The 19,671-nt window shown below is 44.0% G+C and overlaps 1 protein-coding gene across 2 annotated transcripts; it reads left to right on the top strand.

Annotated features, from left to right (window-relative positions):
• The first annotated feature begins 69 nt into the window (after positions 1-69).
• On the top strand, positions 70-16,143 carry thoc5 (THO complex 5). 2 transcript variants are annotated; one of them, XM_084176673.1, is made up of 20 exons: positions 70-158; positions 4,139-4,253; positions 4,471-4,614; positions 4,719-4,832; positions 9,854-9,951; positions 10,080-10,226; positions 10,331-10,445; positions 10,668-10,800; positions 11,069-11,146; positions 11,655-11,701; positions 12,743-12,842; positions 13,860-13,968; positions 14,054-14,155; positions 14,289-14,385; positions 14,528-14,639; positions 14,768-14,871; positions 15,104-15,191; positions 15,339-15,454; positions 15,594-15,784; positions 15,869-16,143. In XM_084176673.1, the coding sequence occupies exons 2-20, from the start codon at positions 4,161-4,163 to the stop codon at positions 15,930-15,932; spliced, it is 2,052 nt and encodes a 683-aa protein (XP_084032799.1). In that variant the 5' UTR covers positions 70-158; positions 4,139-4,160; the 3' UTR covers positions 15,933-16,143. The 2 variants fall into 2 exon arrangements, with proteins under 2 accessions (XP_084032799.1, XP_084032800.1); XM_084176674.1 differs by having other exon boundaries at positions 15,594-15,779; positions 15,869-15,993.
• Positions 16,144-19,671: the final 3,528 nt, after the last annotated feature.

Below are 19,671 nucleotides of genomic sequence, written 5' to 3' on the forward strand. Positions count from 1 at the left end.
GGTGGCGGTATGCATCTTACGTCTCACTAGTTTACCTGCTGCCGTGACCAACGAAGAACATTGCTACCCATAGTGCTTTGCGTTAGAACTGGAAACTGCATGAGCTTTATGGATAAATGAACGTTCTGATTTAGTTTTCCGTATTTTATATCGTTTTGGTGAGTATATCGTGTGTGGTGCCTCCAATATTTGTTATTGCTACTTTGATAGCTAGCTAGCTTGTGCATTTACTAACTTTAGCTAGCTGGCTAACAACACCATCGTTATAACAATATTTGCCATTATGGCCAGAGCATAGATATAGAGGACTAATCGTGGATATAACTCGTTTTGGCATGGACATAGTCACAGATTGCCTGGAAACGCGACGTAGAATTCAATGCAATTCAACGTCGGGCAGCAATGAGCATTTGAATCAGGAAAGTTTACTCTCATGACCTCTACAAAGCCTCCACTTTACCGGTTGTCCTACCATGCGGTTAGTCCTTTTGGTGGTAGGAATGTAAAACCCTATATCCACAGGAAAGTGTAATTACATCAACTTTTCAATGCGCTGGTAACGCAAGTGTGTTCATATTTCTATCATCTGAAGCATGCGCATAACCATGTAAACACGTGCACGAGCTCAGCGCATGTTTCAGGTGATGTAAATCTGAATGTACTAGAATCACAGCCTTAATCATGTTACAACGCACCAATATGATCTCGCTAGCTCGTGCTTGGCTTTGCTCATCTCCTTGCTGGTTCTGCCCACTGCTTCATTTGCTCCCACTGTAAACGACACATGAACTATTTGCTCTCAAATATTTGTCATCTGATGCATTCGTTTGAGTCTCTGAATTGTTTAATCAAACTTTGCCGCCAGCTCCTGATATTAGGGTATTAAAAACTACAACCTCTGTCTCCTGAATTAGCCAAGTGCGCATGTGCACCAAGCTATATAAAAAATAAATATGCCATTTAGCAGACGCTTTTATCCAAAGCGACTTACAGTCATGCGTGCATACATTTTTGTGAATGGGTGGTCCCGGGGATCGAACCCACTACCTTGGCATTACAAGCGCCGTGCTCTACCAGCTGAGCTACAGAGGAGCACTCCTGTCCCGATCATGTTTTGCACAGTTTTCCCTGGCTAAACTAGCTGGCTAGCTGAACTATGCTAGTTTTAGTCCTCATGGCCAAACTTCATAAGTACTGCACCCTCCAACTTAAAAACAAGTTATACAATCATGTAACTAAGCAATTCACTGGAAATAAACTTTAATTATTGTTTTGTTGAATAGTCATGACTGGTTCGAGCTATGGCGAATGATATCATTAATACCTAAACTAAAATATTTAACTTTTTAGGTGACCAACCAATGTTAGCTGTAGAGCTGTCATAATCATTGAAAGTCTAAGAAGTGGTGGATCTGTTCTATTTGCACTATTTCTATGCTTCCCGGTCCAAGTTTTGTTTTTGCGTCTTGTACTTTCGGTTCTGTACACCAGCTTCAAACAGTTGAAAACACAATATTTGTAGTTATTTAAAATATATTTCACAGCGGTTTAGATGGTACAATGATTCTCTACACTTGCTTGTTTTGTCACATACTGAAATTAGGCAAACTATTCAAATATTTTCAAGCAGGAAATGGCGAAGCGATTTGTGCATATTGCACCTTTTATCGCAGATCCAAGTTCAGTTTTGAACTCCACCGGCGTCATTGGCGTAGGTTTAGCTGGACGTTTCTGACTGGTCTTGGAACTGTGACAACGGGCAGCCTCTCCCCGCATGGCTCGATGGGATATCTAGTGATTTTGCCATCACAGCCAGAAATGTACACAGTCCTGTACCATTAACTTTTTAAAAACTGATATCATATTTGTTGATTTGCAGTGCATTCGGAAAGTATTCAGACCCCTTGACTTTTTCCACATTTTGTTACGTTACAGCCTTATTCCAAAATTGATTCAATATTTTTTCTCCCTCATTAATCTACACATAATACCCCATAATGACAAAGCAAAACAGTTTTTTTCTTCTTGGGTATGATGCTACAAGCTTGGCACACCTGTATTTGGGGAGTTTCTCCCATTCTTCTCTGCAGATCCTCTCAAGCTCTGTCATGTTGGATGGGGAGCGACGCTGCACAGCTATTTTCAGGTCTCTCCAGAGATGTTCGATCGGGTTAAAGTCTGGGCTCTGGCTGGGCCACTCAAGGACATTCAGAGACTTGTCCCGAAGCCACTCCTGCGTTGTCTTGGCTGTGTGCTTAGGGTCGTTGTCCTGTTGGAAGGTGAACCTTCACCCCAGTCTGAGGTCCTGAGCGCTCTGGAGCAGGTTTTCCTCAAGGATCTCTCTGTACTTTGTGCCATTCATCTTTCCCTCAATCCTGATTAGTCTTCCAGTCCCTGCTGCTGAAAAATATCCCCACATTATGACGCTGCCACCACCATGCTTCACCGTAGGGATAGTGACAAAGAGTTCAATCTTGGTTTCATCAGACCAGATAATCTTGTTTCTCATGGTCAGAGTCCTTTAGGTGCCTTTTGGCAAACTCCAAGCGGGCTGTCGTGCCTTTTACTGAGAATTTGCTTCCGTCTGGCCACTCTACCATAAAGGCATGATTGGTGGAGTGCTGCAGAGATGGTTGTCCTTCTGGAAGGTTCTACCATCTCCACAGAGGAACTCTAGAGCTCTGTCAGAGTGACCATCGGGTTCTTGGTCCCCTCCCTGACCAAGGCCCTTCTCCCCCGATTGCTCAGTTTGGCCAAGCGGCCAGCTCTAGGAAGAGTCTTGGTGGTTCCTAACTTCTTCCATTTAAGAATGATGGAGGCCACTGTGTTCTTGGGGACCTTCAATGCTGCAGAAATGTTTTGGTACCCTTCCCCAGATCTGTGCCTCGACACAATCCTGTCTCTGAGCTCTACGGACAATTCCTTCGATCTCATGGCTTGGTTTTTGCTCTGACTGTCAACTGTGGGACCTTTATATAGACAGGTGTGTGCCTTTCCAAATTATTTCCAATCAATTGAATTTACCACAGGTGTACTCCAATGAAGTTGTAGAAACATCTCAAGGATGATCAATGGAAACAGGATGCACCTGAGCTCAATTTCTAGTCTCATAGCAAAGGGTCTGAATACTTATGTAAATAAGGTATTTCTGTTTTCTTATTTTTAATACATTTGCGCAAATTTCTAAAAACCTGTTTTCGCTTAGTCATAATGGTGTACTGTGTGTAGATTGATGAGGAAAAACATTAATTTAATTCAATTTAGAATAAGGCTGTAACATAACAAAATGTGTAAAAGGGAAGGGGTCTGAATCCTTTCCGAATGTACTGTATATCTGACTTTATTCATATAATGAGTAATCCAGGAATGTCACGTGTTAATTGACACGAGAACGCCAAGGGCTAAATTACTTCCAGACACAAAGGGTCCACGGAGCTCCTCCTCCTCCTCACCACTCTATTGCCATTGAGGGTTTCCGCCATTTTAAAGTAGTCAACTGGGTGGGGATTCCTATAGGTTGTACCCTTAGTGGCACTGTCCATGCTGTCATAGACACTATAATGGGACGGGTATAAAGACGAGTCTTCTATTTATCTCTGTGGGCCAGAGATACAGTACTTTTGAGGAGATGGGAATCTCCATTGGATTTGTATTAATCCCAATTATGTACGTTGCCCGTACATTGCCAATGGGCTGTGCATTCTGTGTACAATCCTGCAAGGAGAGCTCTCCTTCAAGGAGTGAATGGGAGTAAATTGGGCGCTAGCACAAAAACCCTACATCAGCATGAATTACGTGAACTAGAAGCTCAACATGACAAAAAAATTCGGAGATTTGAGATAATGAATTCTCTGTAATATTGTATAGCTTTGAAATCGTGACATTATGTACTTTAGAGGAAAATAGGCATGTTTCTCGACTCATTCGTACTTTTAAAGGGATTGTGTGACGATTATCTTAGCAACTGCGTTACGCAGCATGACAATGAACACGATTGGTTGACAGTCTGCTGGGTGGGGCATTATACGTTTTTCAGTTCATTGGCCACTGTGATTCCGATCTCCTACTTTCTCTAATATCTCTGTCGTGCCTAGCGTATATAGCTAGCTTTCTATAGAAATATTTTTTCTGTATTTAGTGTCCTCTGACGTTCACAAGCCATGTCCGATGCCCTGAAGAAGCGCAAGTCGAAGGTGCTCCGCAGCGAGACAGGCACACCGGAGGGGAAATGCGGCCGCGGAGAGGGGGACCAGGTGAGCACTAGTCTCTCTAGACAGACAGGTTACCTTCCACAATATACCAAAAGTGCTGTTGACTGGGTTTTCAAAACTAGGTGAACAAAGGAGTGGACAGCAGTGGGAGGGGAGGGGGGGGGGGCAAGGTGAGAACTGTAGAGAGAGGGGAGGCAGAAGAGTATAGAGAGAGAAGGGGAGGGAGCGTTACCAAAATTGAGTGTGTGTGTGTGTTCAGGACGTGCGTGTGTACAGTGAGGAAGTGGAGCTGGATGGCAGGAACCCTGAAGAGGACTACCAGCAGTATAAACTGACCTGTGAAGCTCTGGCCAAACTGATGAACGACATCCAGGAGCTGAAAGCCAACGGAGCCAAGGATGGGGTGAGACGCACACAGTCAGAAAATGAGTGTCCTATACACTCAGACACTACTCAGTCTTATAAGAGAATTGCTCTAACCCCCATGATGTCTGCCCTTCCCTCCAGTGTGCTGAGGTAGAGGAGAAGAGGATGCAGAGCTGTATCCACTTTATGAGCCTGAAGAAACTCAACCGCCTCGCTCACATGAGACTGAAGAGGGGGAGAGACCATACACACGAGGTACATACACAGTGAGGTCCAAAAGGATTTGGACAGTAGCAAGGTTTCCATCCAATTGGTGACAGATTTTCATGCGAATATGATAGAATCCGCATAAAGAAAATATGCGCATTTTCACACCAGTAGTGGGTTTACACCAAATGGACTTGTTGCGGGTAAAAATCAGTGCGTAATGACGTATTGCACACAATGTACTTTTTCACTTAAGTTTTCATGTACCAAATAAAAATCTAAAGTTCGATGTGTTTCCATCACATTTTCAAATCTACAGATACACTACATGACCAAAAGTATGTGGACACCTGCTCGTCGAACATCTCATTCCAAAATCATAAGCATTAATATGGAGTTGGTCCCCCCTTTGCTGCTGTAACATCCTCCACTCTTCTGGGAAGGATTTCCACTAGATGTTGGAACATTGCTGCGGGGACTTGCTTCCATTCAGCCACAAGAGCATTAGTGAGGTCGGGCACTGATGTTGGGTGATTAAGGCCTTGCTCGCAGTCAGCGTTCCAATTCATCCCAAAGGTGTTCGATGGGGTTGAGGTCAGGGCTCTGTGCAGGCCGGTCAAGTTCTTCCACACCGATCTCAACAAACCATTTCTGTATGGACCTCGCTTTGTGCACAGGGGCATTGTCATGCTGAAACAGGAAAGGGCCTTCCCCAAACTGTTGGCACAAAGTTGGAAACACATAATCGTCTAGAATGTCCAGAATCGTCTATGCTGTAGCATAAAGATTTCCCTTCACTGGAACTAAGGGTCCTAGCCCAAACCATGAAAAACAGCCCCAGATCATTATTCCTCCTCCACCAAACTTTACAGTTGTCACTATGCATTCCGGCAGCTAGCGTTCTCCTGGCATCCGCCAAACCTAGATTCGTCCATCCGACTGCCAAATGGTGAAGCGTGATTCATCACTCCAGAGAACGCATTTCCACTGCTCCAGAGTCCAATTGCGGCGAGCTTTACACCACTCTAGCCAACACTTGGCATTGCACATGGTGATCTTAGGCTTGTGTGCGGCTGCTCGGCCATGGAAACCCATTTCATGAAGCTCCAGACAAACAGTTATTGTGCTGACGTTGCTTCCAGAGGCAGAGGCAGTTTGGAACTCGATAGTGAGTGTTGCAACCGAGGACAGACAATTTTTAAGCGCTTCAGCATTCGGCGTTCCCATTCTGTGAGCTTGTGTGGCCTACCACTTCGCGGCTGAGCCGTTGTTGCTCCTAGATGTTTCCACTTCACAATAACAGCACTTACATTTGACTTGTTGTCCAACTGACTTGTTGGAAAGGTGGCATCCTGTGACGGTGCCACATTGAAAGTCACTGAGCTCTTCAGTAAGGCCATTCTTCTGCCAATGTTTGTCTATGGAGATTGCATGGCTGTGTGCTCGATTTTTATACACCTGTCAGCAACGGGTGTGGCTGAAATAGCCGAATCTACTAATTTGAAGGGTCGTCCACATACTTTTGTATATACGTAGCCTTCAAAAAGTATTCACACCCCTTTACTTTTTCCACATTTTGTTGAATTCAAAATTGATTAAATCGTTTTTATCTTCATCAATCTACACACAATACCCCATAATGACAAAGCAAAAACATGTCTTTAGAAATTTTATTCAGACCCTTTACTCAGTACTTTGTTGAAGCACCTTTGGCAGCGATTACTGCCTCGAGTCTTCTTGGGTATGACGCTACAAGCTTGGCACACCTGTATTTGGGGAGTTTCTCCCATTCTTCTCTGCAGATCCTCTCAAGCTCTGTCAGGTTGGATGGGAAGCGTCGCTGCACAGCTATATTCAGGTCTCTCGAGATGTTCGATCGGGTTCAAGTCCGGGCTCTGGCTGGGCCACTCAAGGACATTCAGAGACTTGTCCCGAAACCACTACTGCGTTGTCTTAGCTGTGTGCTTAGGTTCGTTGTCCTATTGGAAGGTGAACCTTCGCCCCAGTCTGAGGTCCTGAGCGCTTTGGAGCAGCTTTTCATCAAGGATCTCTCTGTACTTTGCTCAGTTTGGCCGGGCAGCCAGCTCTAGGAAGAGTCTTGGCGGTTCCAAACTTCTTCCATTTAAGGATGATGGAGGCCACTGTGTTCTTGGGGATCTTCAATGCTGCAGAAATGTTTTGGTACCCTTCCACAGAACTGTGCCTCGACACAATCCTGTCTCGGAGCTCTACGGACAATTCCTTTTGACCTCATGGCTTGGTTTTTGCTCTGACATGCACTGTCAACTGTGGGACCTTTATATAGACAGGTGTGTGCCTTTCCAAATCATGTCCAATCATCTGCATTTACCACAGGTGGACTCCAAGTTGTAGAAACATCTCAAGGATGATCAATGGAAACAGGATGCACCTGAGCTCAATTTCGAGTCTCATAGCAAAGGGTCTGAATACTTATGTAAATAAGGTATTTGATAATTTTTTTGTGACATTTTCAAACATTTATAAAAACCTGTTTTCGCTTTGTTATAATGGGGTATTGTGTGTAGATTGATGGAAACATGTATTTAATCCATTTTAGAATAAGGCTGTAAAGAAACCAATTGTGGAAAAGGGGAAGTGGTCTGAATACTTTCCAAATGCACTGTATAGTGTATAAACGCAACATTTTTGAGTTACAGTTCATATGAGGAAATCAGTCAATTTAAATAAATAAATTAGGCCCTAATCTATATATTTCACATGACTGGGAATACAGATATGCATCTGTTGGTCACAGATACTGTACCTTAAAAAAAAAAAAGTAGGTGCGTGGATCATAAAACCAGTCAGTTTCACTTCCACAGGCGGCTGATTGTGGCCTGTGGAGTGTTGCCCACTCCTCTTCAGTGGCTGTGTGAAGTTGCTGGATATTGGTGGGAACTGGAACAAGTTGTCGATCCAGAGCATCCCAAACATGCTCAGTCGGTGACATGTCTGGGGAGTATGCCGGCCATGGAAGAACTGGGACATTTTCAGCTTCCTGGAATTTTGCATAGATCCTTGCGCAGTGGGGCTGTGTATTATTATGCTGAAACATGAGGTGATAGCGGCGGAGGAATGGCACAACAATCGGCCTCAGGATCTCGTCACAGTATCCATGTGCATTCAAATTGCCATTTTATAAAATGCAGTTGTGTTTGTTGTCGGTAGCTTATGGCTGCCCATACCATAACCCCACCGCCACCATGGGGCACTCTGTTCACAACGTTGACATCAGCAAACCGCTCGCCCACACAACGCCATACACATGGTCTGCGGTTGTGAGGCCGGCTGGACGTACTGTCAAATTCTCTAAAATGATGGACGCAGCTTATGGTGAAGAATGTAACTAATTAATTAAATTCTCTGGCAACAGCTCAGGTGAACATTACTGCAGTCGGCATGCCAATTGCACATTCCCTCAACTTGAGACATCTGTGGCATTGTGTTGTGTGACACAACTGCACATTTTAGTGGCCTTTTATTGACCCCAGCACAAGGTGCACCTGTGTAATAATCTTGCAGTTTAATCAGATTCTTGATATGCCACACCTGTCAGGTGGATGGATTTTCTTGGCAAAGGAGAAATGCTCACTAACAGGGATGTAAACCAATTTATGCACAACATTTTAGAGAAATAAGCTTTTTGTGTGTATGGAACATTTCTGAGATTTTATTTCAGCTCATGAAACATGGGACCAACACTTCACATGTTGCGTTTATATTTTTGTTCATTGTAGTAACACAAGATATAAAATACACAAGAATGAATCTATATACAGGGAGTACCATATAAATGTGCAGGGGTACGAGGTATCTGAGGTAGATATGTACATGAAGGCAGGGTAAAGAGACTAGGCATCAGGATACATTATAAGAGTAAGAATAAAGAACTGAGTAGCATCAGCAAATTATGAGTTTGAAAGTTTGTGTGAGTGCGTATGTAGGGTATGAATGTGTGTGGGTATATTTGTGTAGTAGTGTGAGTGTGTGCTGCTTCAGAAAGTATTCACACCCCTTGACTTTTTCCACATTTTGTTGTGTTACAGCCTGAATTTAAAATGGATTAAATTGAGTGTTTTTGTCACTGGCCTACACACAGTACCCCATAATGTCAAAGTGGAATAATGTTAATTTACACATTTAATAAAAAATTATTTTTGTGACACATCCAATAAGCTTGACTCTACAAACCTTTTGGTTGTATTTGCAGTTTGTTTTTGTTTCAGATTATTTTGTGCCCAATTGAAATGAATGGGAAATAATGTATTGTCAGTTTGGAGTCACATAATGTAAATAAGAATAGAGTATGTTTCTGAACATTTCTACATGAATGTGGATGCTATGGATAATCAGCAATGATGAGTGATAAAGTTAACCTCCCCTGTTATAGATAATGGTGAGAGGTTAGCATGTCTTGGGGTATGATCTTTGTGCCTCTAACTTTCACTCATCATTCTTCACAATTCATTGAAGATTATCCATAGTCATGGTAGCATCCACATTAATGTAGAAGTGTTCAGAAACATTCTATTCTTATTTACAATAAAAGTGACTCCAAATTGACACAATTCCTATTGGGCACAAAATCATCTGAAACACAACCAAAACAAACTGCAATGAAACACAACCAAAACAAACTGCAAAAGCATCCAACAAGTTTGTAGAGCCACAAGCTTGATGTAGTCATTGCATGCTAGGAATATGGGACCTGAACTGAACTTTTGACTACTTTAATACACAAGTGAATTTGTACAAAGACTTCTGGTTCCCTAAAAGGGGGAGACTATGTACAGAAAGTGTTGTAATTTCTAAACGGTTCACCCGATATGGATGAAAATACCCTGAAATTAAAGCTGACAGTCTGCACTTTAACCCCATAGTCATGTGCTGGAGTAAAGAGCCAAAACAACAAAATGTGTCACTGTCCAAATACTTTTAGACCTCACTGTATATACACTTTCACATGCAACATTTTAGAAATCCCTCTACACACCCACAGCAAAAGCATCTATTAACACCCCTCTCCCCCTCTCCCTGTCTCCCTCCAGGGCAAGCAGAGAGTGGATGTGTTGCACTTGCAGCTCCAGAACCTGCTCTATGAGGTCATGCACCTGCAGAAGGAGATCAGCAAGTGTCTGGAGTTCAAGTCAGTACCACTGGGGGGGGGGTGTTCTAATTCACATTTGCTCCAAGTCTGTACGACTAAGCCCAGGAATGAGACGCTTCGTGAGTATTGCTCTTTGTTGTTGATTTTCTCTCTGCATGTGTGTCCAGGTCTAAACATGAGGAGATAGATCTGGTGAGTGTAGATGAGTTCTACCAGGAGGCCCCCCCTGAGATCTCCCGCACCCTCCTCACCAAGGATGACCCCCACCAACTCACACTGGCCAGGTTGGACTGGGAACTGGAACAGAGGAAGAGGTACCACACTCACACTGAGACACTGTTGTTCCTCTGTAGGTTGGCTAAGCAGTACATCAACTCCCACTGTTCTCTGGGCAATTTGTGTGTGTGTGTGTTTGTAGGTTGGCTGAGCAGTACAAGGAGTCTCTGTCCAGTAAGGAGAAGATCCAGAAAGGCATTGAGGTGAAGAAGGAACACCTGAGTTCTCTACAGCCTGGACTCAACGCTATCATGCAGGTACAATGAAGCAAAGTGAATTTAAACCTCCCTGGAAGCCATAGCAGCATTCAATTGACAGAACAACACCAGTCCCACAGCTTTTACAAGTCCAGATTTCTGTCTGGTATGGATGGCTGGACATGTGCATGATAACACACTGCAGGCAAGGGCTTCTGAAATGGCCTTATCCCCAGAATGTGACCTTCCAGGCCTGAAACCTAAACCGGTCTCCTTCCCCAGGCATCCCTCCCGGTCCAGGAGTACCTCTCCATGCCGTTTGAACAGACCCAGAGACAGACAGAGATCGCCCGCCACCTCCCACCCTCTCTCTACGTCCTACTGGTTCAGGCCAGCGCTTACGGACAGGCCTGCGGTGAGTGTTTCTGTATGTTTACTTACATACGCACATCCTTAAACTTAAGTGCTGGGCTAATAAAGAATTATTGTAAAGAACAGGAAGGCCTGCACACTGTTTATGCTCCCAGTTCACTGCTTTATTGACAACGTATTGATCCAAAACTGATCTTCGTCAGCTTCTTTACTTACATTTGTGAACACGATTTTGTCACTTTTTCCATTGTCAAATTATAAATTTTGTGGAGGACATGCGGTTTTCATGTTTGTATTTGTGTGTGTTTCAGATAAAAGCCTGAGTGTGTCCATCAGTGGAGATGTGGACGAGGCCAAAGCTCTGTCTAAACCTCCAGAGGACTCGCAGGGTAAGACTTCAGCATTTACATTTTTAGTCATTTAGCAGACGCTCTTATCCAGAGCGACTTACAGTTAGTGAATACATTATTTAAATGTTTTATACTGGCCCCCCGTGGGAACCCGTGGGAATCGAACCCACAACCCTGCAAACGCCATGCTCTATCAACTGAGCTACATCCCTGCCGGCCATTCCCTCCCCTACCCTGGACGGTGCTGGGCCAATTGTGCACCGCCCATGAGTCTCCCGGTCGCGGCCGGCTGCGACAGAGCCTGGATTCGAACCAGGATCTCTAGTGGCACAGTTAGCACTGCGATGCAGTGCCTTAGACCACTGCGCCACTCAGCATGCCTGGCTGCCTGTTAATTACTCTATACTGTGTGTGTGTGTTCGACAGGGTAGTGATTAAATACAGAAAGCTCTGTGTGTATTTTTGGACGGGGCAGTGGTGTAGTAGAGAAGTGTGTGTTCTGACTGTGCATTTAAGTGTGTGTATTCTGATTCTCTCTCCTCTCTAGATGATGATTCTGGTGATTCTGATGCAGAGGAGGAGCAAGAGAAAACGGTCTGTCCCACACCATGCTGCCACTAGAGGCCCTCCTAATACCACTCTGTACACACACGTCAGTGTCAACGAGTTCACCTCTCCTCTCTACACACATTGTCCCAACAACCTCTGCTGACACACACACTGTAATGGCAGACAGGGAAAGGAGGTCTATTGATTGCTTCCTGACTGGTGCCATGTGGTGTGTTCTGGGAAGCATGGATAAGATAGGTCACTATATCCCAAGCCCACACACAGTTGGCAGTCATACTCTTCCTTCTCCCACACGTGTGTCATACTCCTACTCCTCACACACTCTCACTCACATATACTTTACACACTACCACACATACAAGCCTTTTTTATATTGTATTTATTTATTCATCTTTTTGCTGAAGACATCTGTCCGTCTGTGATTTGCCTGGTCACATTACTGCTACTCTGTCACTACACCTCAGCTGACACTCCTTTTCTCCCTCCCTCCCTTCATCTAGTCCTTCTCTTTCGCTGTGAAATAATTCTGAGGTGAAGGGCAAGCCAAGGTTAACTCTGTCCTCCTATGGCCAGCTGCAATGAGAGATGATCAGTTAGGATTATAGATTGTGTCCCAAATAGCACCCTATTTCTTATATAGTGCACTACTTTAGACCAGGACCAGACATCTGTACATCTGATTAATTAAGCAATAAGGCACCTCGGGGGTTTGTGGTATATGGCCAATATACCACGGCTAAGGGCTGTTCTTACGCATGACACAACACGGAGTGCCTGGATACAGCCCTTAGCCGTGGTATATTGGCCATATACCACAAACCCCCGAGGTGCCTTATTGCTATTATAAACAGGTTACCAATGTAATTAGAGCAGTAAAAATAAAAGTTTTGTCATACCCATGGTATACGGTCTAATATACCACAGCTGTTAGCCAATCAGCATTCAGGGCTCAAACCACCCAGTTTATAATGAGCAGTAGAACATGACGGCATGATAAAATACTAATGGTAATACCCCCCCCCCCCCTCTCTCTCTCGCTCTCTCTCTCTCCCTCTCTCTCTGTAGAAGAGGAGGAGACCTACTACAGGTGGTCAGCTGGATGATAAGAGACGTGAGATGCTGAAGAGACACCCTCTCTCCCTTTGTCTGGACCTCAAATGCAAAGGTACACACACATACTGTTCCTATGTGACAGGCAGCAGGACCCTGTCACTGGGACAGTAGAGGAGATATGATCATTCAGAGCTATATGATAGGACTGTTAGGAACTGATATTAATAGTGGTGATGAGGATTCTGTGGACATTGTACATGATGACAATTAGGTGGGTTCCTATATTTGTCCTATTTTGATGATGATAATGGTGGTTCGGTGCATAGATGACAGTGAATAAACAGTTATTGTCCAATGGGCAATGACATCACTACAGAGGTTACACAAGGTCGCCTCTCCTCTCCTGGCTCTGCAGTCAGACAGAACCCAATAACACCCTGAGAGACTGACACACACACACACACACTGCTTTTAATGCAGCAAACAGCCAAAAGCTGCCCCATGGTTTAGAGGACAACAGAGAGCGCAAGAGGAGGCTGATGAAAATAGGCCTAGAATAAGGTGTGACTGCTGCAGCCCTACACTGCTGCCAGCTCCGCAGTCCACTCCTGCCTGCCTACCAGTGGATGGATGAAGTTACACCTGCAATGCTGAACATCCTCCCCTTCGCTTCTCCATCTCTCCTTCCCCTCGTCCCTCCTCTTCTACATCTTCCTCCTCTCTTCTCATCCTCATTTCCTCTCTTCCTCTTCTCCTCTCTTCCTCCTTGTCATCAGGATATAAACAGTCCCTCTCCTCTCCTTGGCTCAACCCATCCTATACACCTACACAGTAGCACTAAGTGTCAGACTGGAGCAGTGACACCATGACATCATACTATACATTGTACTATATAATTAAGTGTCAATTCACACTGGGATGACTGTTGCTGGTGGGACCTTTTGGCAGGGAGGCAATTTACCATCCACAGTACATAGATGGCATCATGCTCACATAGACACACATTACCTGTCTCATCTCCCTGTTTGCTGAATAGAATATGCAGTTTATATATATTTATTATTAATAGATGGCATCATGCTCACAGACACACCCAGTGAACCCTTCTCCTCTCCCTCGGTCTGTCTAGACGGCAGTGTGCTGCATCTGTTCTTCTACTACCTGATGAACCTGAACATCATGACTGTCAAGGCCAAAGTCTCCACCACCACAGACCTCACTGGAGCCATCAGCGCAGGGTACGCGTGTGTGTGTGTGCGTGTCAGTGACCGTGTTTGTGGAGTTTGGAGTGTATGACTGTGTTGTAATTGTGTCCTCTCTCAGGGAGCTGTTAAACTCTGACACGCTGCTCAACTGCCTGTATGCCAACGACCAGGGCCGCGAGACACCCAACCCCGCTAACCGCTACCAGTTTGATAAAGTGGGGTAAGGATGCTGCCCTAACACCAGACTCCCATACACACACACACACACCTTGTACAGTTGCTTCAGTATCAATACAGATATTATTTGATGATTGTAGGATCAGTATGAATGATTATATTGTGTTTTCTTATAGGATCAGTTCGTTTGGAGACTACGTGGCAGAGTTGGGTCATCCCTACCTGTGGGTGCAGAGTCTAGGAGGACTGCAGTTCCCCAGTGATGCCCCAGAGGTGTGTGGTGTGTGTGTGTGGCCCTGCCATTGCGTATAGTAAAGTGTCTCCTGCTATGGGGTGCACTTCCTGAGTGTGTGTGTGTGTGTGTGTGTGTGTGTGTGTGTGTGTGTGTTAACCCTGTTGTGTGTGTGTTTTTCAGGGTTTGCGTGCGGGCAGTTCTCTGAGTGCCAGTCACATGGAGAGCACTATGAAGCTGTTGAGAGGACGAGTCCAGTCACGCCTGGCCCTGCACAAACAGTTCTCCTCACTAGGTACACACACACACACACACATCTGGCCCGGCATAAAGAGTTCTCCTCACATTTCTCATCTCTGGCTACACACACAGACAAAATAACCTGTCTCCTGCATGCTGTTGGTATTGTTTTTCTGTTTTCAGAGCACAGTATAGTTCCAGTGTCCAGTGAGTGCCAGCACCTGTTCCCTGCTAAGGTTCTCTCCCGCCTGGCTCGCTGGACTACCATGTCACACCAGGAGTACACAGTAAGACTCACACAACCTCCCATTTTGTTTGCTCTCTCTACACAATCGAGGAGTACACAGGAAGCACACAATCTTGACTACAACTCACACTCACTATAACAACTTCTGGCTCTCATTGGAGCTGCGGTGTAGATGGTGTTGCTATAATAAGCATTGTGTGAATCAAGGAGGTTTTAATTAAGTAAAACGTATACTGGTAGCTTACTTTTCTTTGTGTTCTATCTCTCTCTAGAATCTGTCGTTCACGCAGCATGTGTCAGAAGCAGGTCTGGCTCGGGAGACTGACCTGTTCTTCATGGCTGTGGTGGAGCGAGGAACAGGTAAAGATCAGGGGGCAAAGTGATGAGTCACTACGTAATATATGAAGACATTTCTGAAGAAATGGAGGCCTCTCTCTTTGCTTTGTTTAGACCATAGGATTCCTTAGAAATGTCTGGAAAATAAACTCTTTCTCTTTCCCCCCTCAGCTCGTCTTCAGGCTGCAGTGGTGTTGAACCCCCGTTACTCAGAAATCTCTCCTCTGTTTGCTCTTTCACTCAGCTGGAAGGGCGAATGCAGCGGACGTACAGATGACAACCTCAGAGTGAGTATACACACACACACTGAATATGAGACCCTAACCCAGGGGAGGATCTCTATATTATGTTATGTCCTTTGATGTCACTGGTTAGTGGTTAGTCACACACACCGGCTGTGACTGACATGTGTAACCCCTCCCCCAGGCCATGGAGAGTGAGGTGAATGTGTTTAAGTCGGAGCTCCAGGGGCCCCGCCCAGGGCACCAGCTGCTGACCAATCAGGTAGCTCGTCTGTGTGTCTGTCTGGACGTATACCTGGAGACTGATGGACAGGATGACAGTGTGGAGGGACCACAGGAGTTTCTCAGAGAGAAGATGTGTCTACGCACCGTAAGGTACACATACACATGCGCACACACTCACACTCACACTTCTCTCTCGTATTTCTGACAGCGTGTTTCTCTCTGGTTGTGTTTCAGGGGTCCGAACCGTCTGAAGCCGTTCAAGTATAACCACCCCCAGGGCTTCTTCAGTCACCGCTGACTTCCCCCTTCACCCCTTATATCTTACCCTTGATTTCTTAGCCCACCTCAAAGCTTCTTCAGTCACCCCTGAACCCTGAACTTTATCTTCTGCCACGTCCCTGCCCTCATATCCCCTCTCTCTTTTTTAATACACCACAGTTTTGTCTGTTTTAGTTTCACACATTCTGTGTTCAGTTAACAATAAAAAGCTAGTGATTTTGTTTGAATCAGCAAGTTCTTGGTATTTTTTATGTTATTCTTCGCTGCTATGATTTATGCTCAGCTGTATTCTATCATGAATTACCTCTCCTCTCCACCTCTTTTAGCTATTGCATATTTCATCATCTCTCTCTGCCTTCGCTCTCTTCCCCCCCTCTCTTTTTTTCTCTGCATCGTAATCACATTATTTTATGGCTTTTATTATCATAGCTCAGCACTTCTCTAAGCTGACTCATGCCCACTGGTTCTGGAAATACAGAGAATACATTATCACACACGCGCACCTACAAATGTGTTCCCTATCCTGTAGTTACAGTGTAGTAAGAGCTGATAATTGATAACAGGACCACTGGTGGACTGGATCACTGCTCTGGATTTAAACTGACATTAGTGCAGCATCACAGAACCCCAGTAGCCCTCTCCCTTACAGGACAAGCATTCTACTGTTAGGATGTAGCTGAGGTGTTTTTTGGGGCGCCATGCCATGGTGATCATTCTGAGGATGTTTTTGCTGCAGGTTGTCTCCTGTTAATACACAGTCATCCATCAGACATAAAGAGATTACATTCTGCCATTACAACCCCAAAGAGAAACCTAATGATCATGAGGGAAGAATTCAAAAAGGAACTTAACGGTCATGATGATATACAGTCAGAATTCAGGGAGATACTTCATGATATTAGGTGTGAGATACAGCATCTCAATGTCAACAGAATACAGTTCCTTCAGAAAGTATTCATACTTGACTTATTCCACATTTTGTTGTGTTACAGCCTGAATTCGAGATGGATAAAAAATATATCTCACCCGTCTCTACACGCAATACCCCATAATGACAAAGTGAAAATATGTTTTTAGAAATGTTAGCAAAAATATTGAAAATGAAATCCAGAAATATCTCATTTACATAAGTATTCACACCCCTGAGTCAATACTTTATTGAAGTAAAGTACCTTTGGCAGTGATTACAGCTGTGAGTCTTTCTGGATAAGTCTCTAAGAGCTTTCCACACCTGGATTGTACAACATTTGCCCATTATTATTTTCAAAATTCTTCAAGTTCTGTCAAATTGGTTGTTGATCGTTGCTAGACAACCATTTTCAGGTCTTGCCATAGATTTTCAAGTAGATTTAAGTCAAAACTGTAACTCGGCCACTCAGGAATATTCACTTTCTTTTTGGTAAAAAATTCCAGTGTAGATTTGGCCTTGTGTTTTAGGTTATTGTCCTACTGAAAGGTGAATTAATCTTCCTGTGTCTGGTGGAAAGCAGACTGAACCATGTTTTCCTCTAGGGTTTTGCCTGTGCTTAGCTCCATTCCGTTTATTTTTTATCCTGAAAAACTCCCCAGTCCTTAATGATTACAAGCATACCCCAAAACATGATGTAGCCACTACTATGTTCTACTAACTACGTTTGGAAATATGGAGAGTGGTACTCAGTAATGTTTTTGTATTTGCCCCAAACATAACACTTTGTATTCAGGACAAAAAGTGAATTGCTTTGCCACGTTTTTTGCAGAATTATTTTAGTGCCTTGTTGCAAACAGGATGCGTGTTTTGGAATATTTGTATTCCGTACAGGCTTTCTTCTTTTCGCTCTGTCAATTAGGTTAGTATTGTGGAGTAACTAAAATGTTGTTGATCCATCCTCAGTTTTCTATCACAACCGTTAAGCTCTGTAACTGTTTTAAAGTCACCATTGGCCTCATGGTGAAATCCCTGGCCGCTTTCCTTCCTCCGGCAACTGAGTTAAGAAGGGTGCCTGTATCTTTGTGGTGACTGGGTGTATTGATACACCATCCAAAGTGTAATTAATAACTTCACCATGCTCAAAGGGATAATCGGTCTGCTTTTTTATTTTTACCAATAGGTGCCCTTCTTTGTGAGGCATTGGAATACCTCCCTGGTCTTTGTGGTTGAATCTGTGTTTGAAATTCACTGCTCGACTGCAGGACCTTACAGATAATTGTATGTGTGGGGTACAGAGATGAGCTAGTCATTCAAAAATCATGTTAAACACTATTATTGCACACACAGTGCGTCCATGCAACTTATGTTACGTAAGCACATTTTTACTCCTGAACTTATTTAGGCTTGCCATAACAAAGGGGTTGAATACTTATTGACTCAAGACATTTCAGCTTTTCATTTTTAATTCATTTTTAAAAAAAAGAATTAAAACATAATTCCAGTTTGACATGATGGGGTATTGTGTATAGGCCAGTGACAAAAAATCTCAATGGATTACCATTTTAAATTTAGGCTGTAACACAACAAAATGTGGAAAAAGTCAAGGGGTGTGAATACTTTAGCAAACATTGTTTCCATTGTAACTCCACACCATATCACAACTACTGTCCCCAGTGCAGCTGACTCCAGTGTAGTTTCCACAATGGTTGTGGACAACTGTGTCACATCAAGGACATCATAGACAGGACTCTAAAACTGACATCAAAGTCTAATGGAGGCCTTTTTCTGTTGTGAAAGGGTGTGATGTCTGTTTATAGCACTTCTCATAATATCTCACTGCTCTATCTTTAGCAGCACATGCATGGATCCTCAGATTAGCTGGTGTAGATCATCTCTGGCTTGGCAGGTTACTCCAGAATCTATCTACTAGATGATGTACATTATATTATTTATGATGATAATTATGCTTTTGGACTGTTTTGATCCATGCTTACTGTTTCAGCAGGCTGGCTTTGTGGAGCAGGTATTGAGGAGAGAGCGGTAAAATGAGGGAGATGTGAGATGAGGATGAGAGACCTAACCTAAGGATAAGCACAAGAGATGTGCAGGGGAAGCTGTATGCTCTAACTCCTGGATGTTGTGTAGTAGAAAGAAGAGGGGGGACAGCTCTGTTTGGGTAGCACTATACTCCAGAACACCTGATTTATGTATGAGCCCAAGCTATGCGACGTCAGAGCAGGGAGGGGAGGTGCACTCCTCAGCCGCAATGCAGTACAGAACACACACACCCACATAGTGAGATCCACACCCCTCACACCTCCGCTTCCTCGCCTCCACTGCTTCTTTTCATACCACCTCAGACCGTGTACCGTTCAGAACTGTTCCTTTCTTCATAGTGTGTATACTGACATGTACATGAGAGGAACTAGACAGGAGCGATATAATTTCTAAAGTTTAGTTAAGTACCTTAGTACTGTACCAGGAAATTATCTATGTTATCGAGCTAGTTTTTCTCTCTCAACACCCACTGGGCACACGCTGGTTGAATCAGCATTGTTTCCACGCCATTTCAATGAAATGATGTTGAACCAATGTGGAATAGATGTTGAATTGACATCTGTGCCCAGTGGGGAGCACATCAGGTCATGTCGAGACCATCAGTATCGTTCACACCAGAGTAATACAGTATATCTTTGTATTAGAATGATATAATGAGAACACACAGAAATCTTTCAGTTTTAACTTTATTAGTTCCATCAGTTTGTATTGCATATTCTCAGCAGTTTATACATGGCACAGTCATCCCTGACATCAGAGTTCTTCCTGACCTAGCATACTAGCCACAGCA

The sequence above is a fragment of the Coregonus lavaretus genome, assembly GCF_964263955.1.
Source record: "Coregonus lavaretus genome assembly, chromosome: 14".
In the NCBI taxonomy this organism is placed as follows: Eukaryota; Metazoa; Chordata; class Actinopteri; order Salmoniformes; family Salmonidae; genus Coregonus; species Coregonus lavaretus.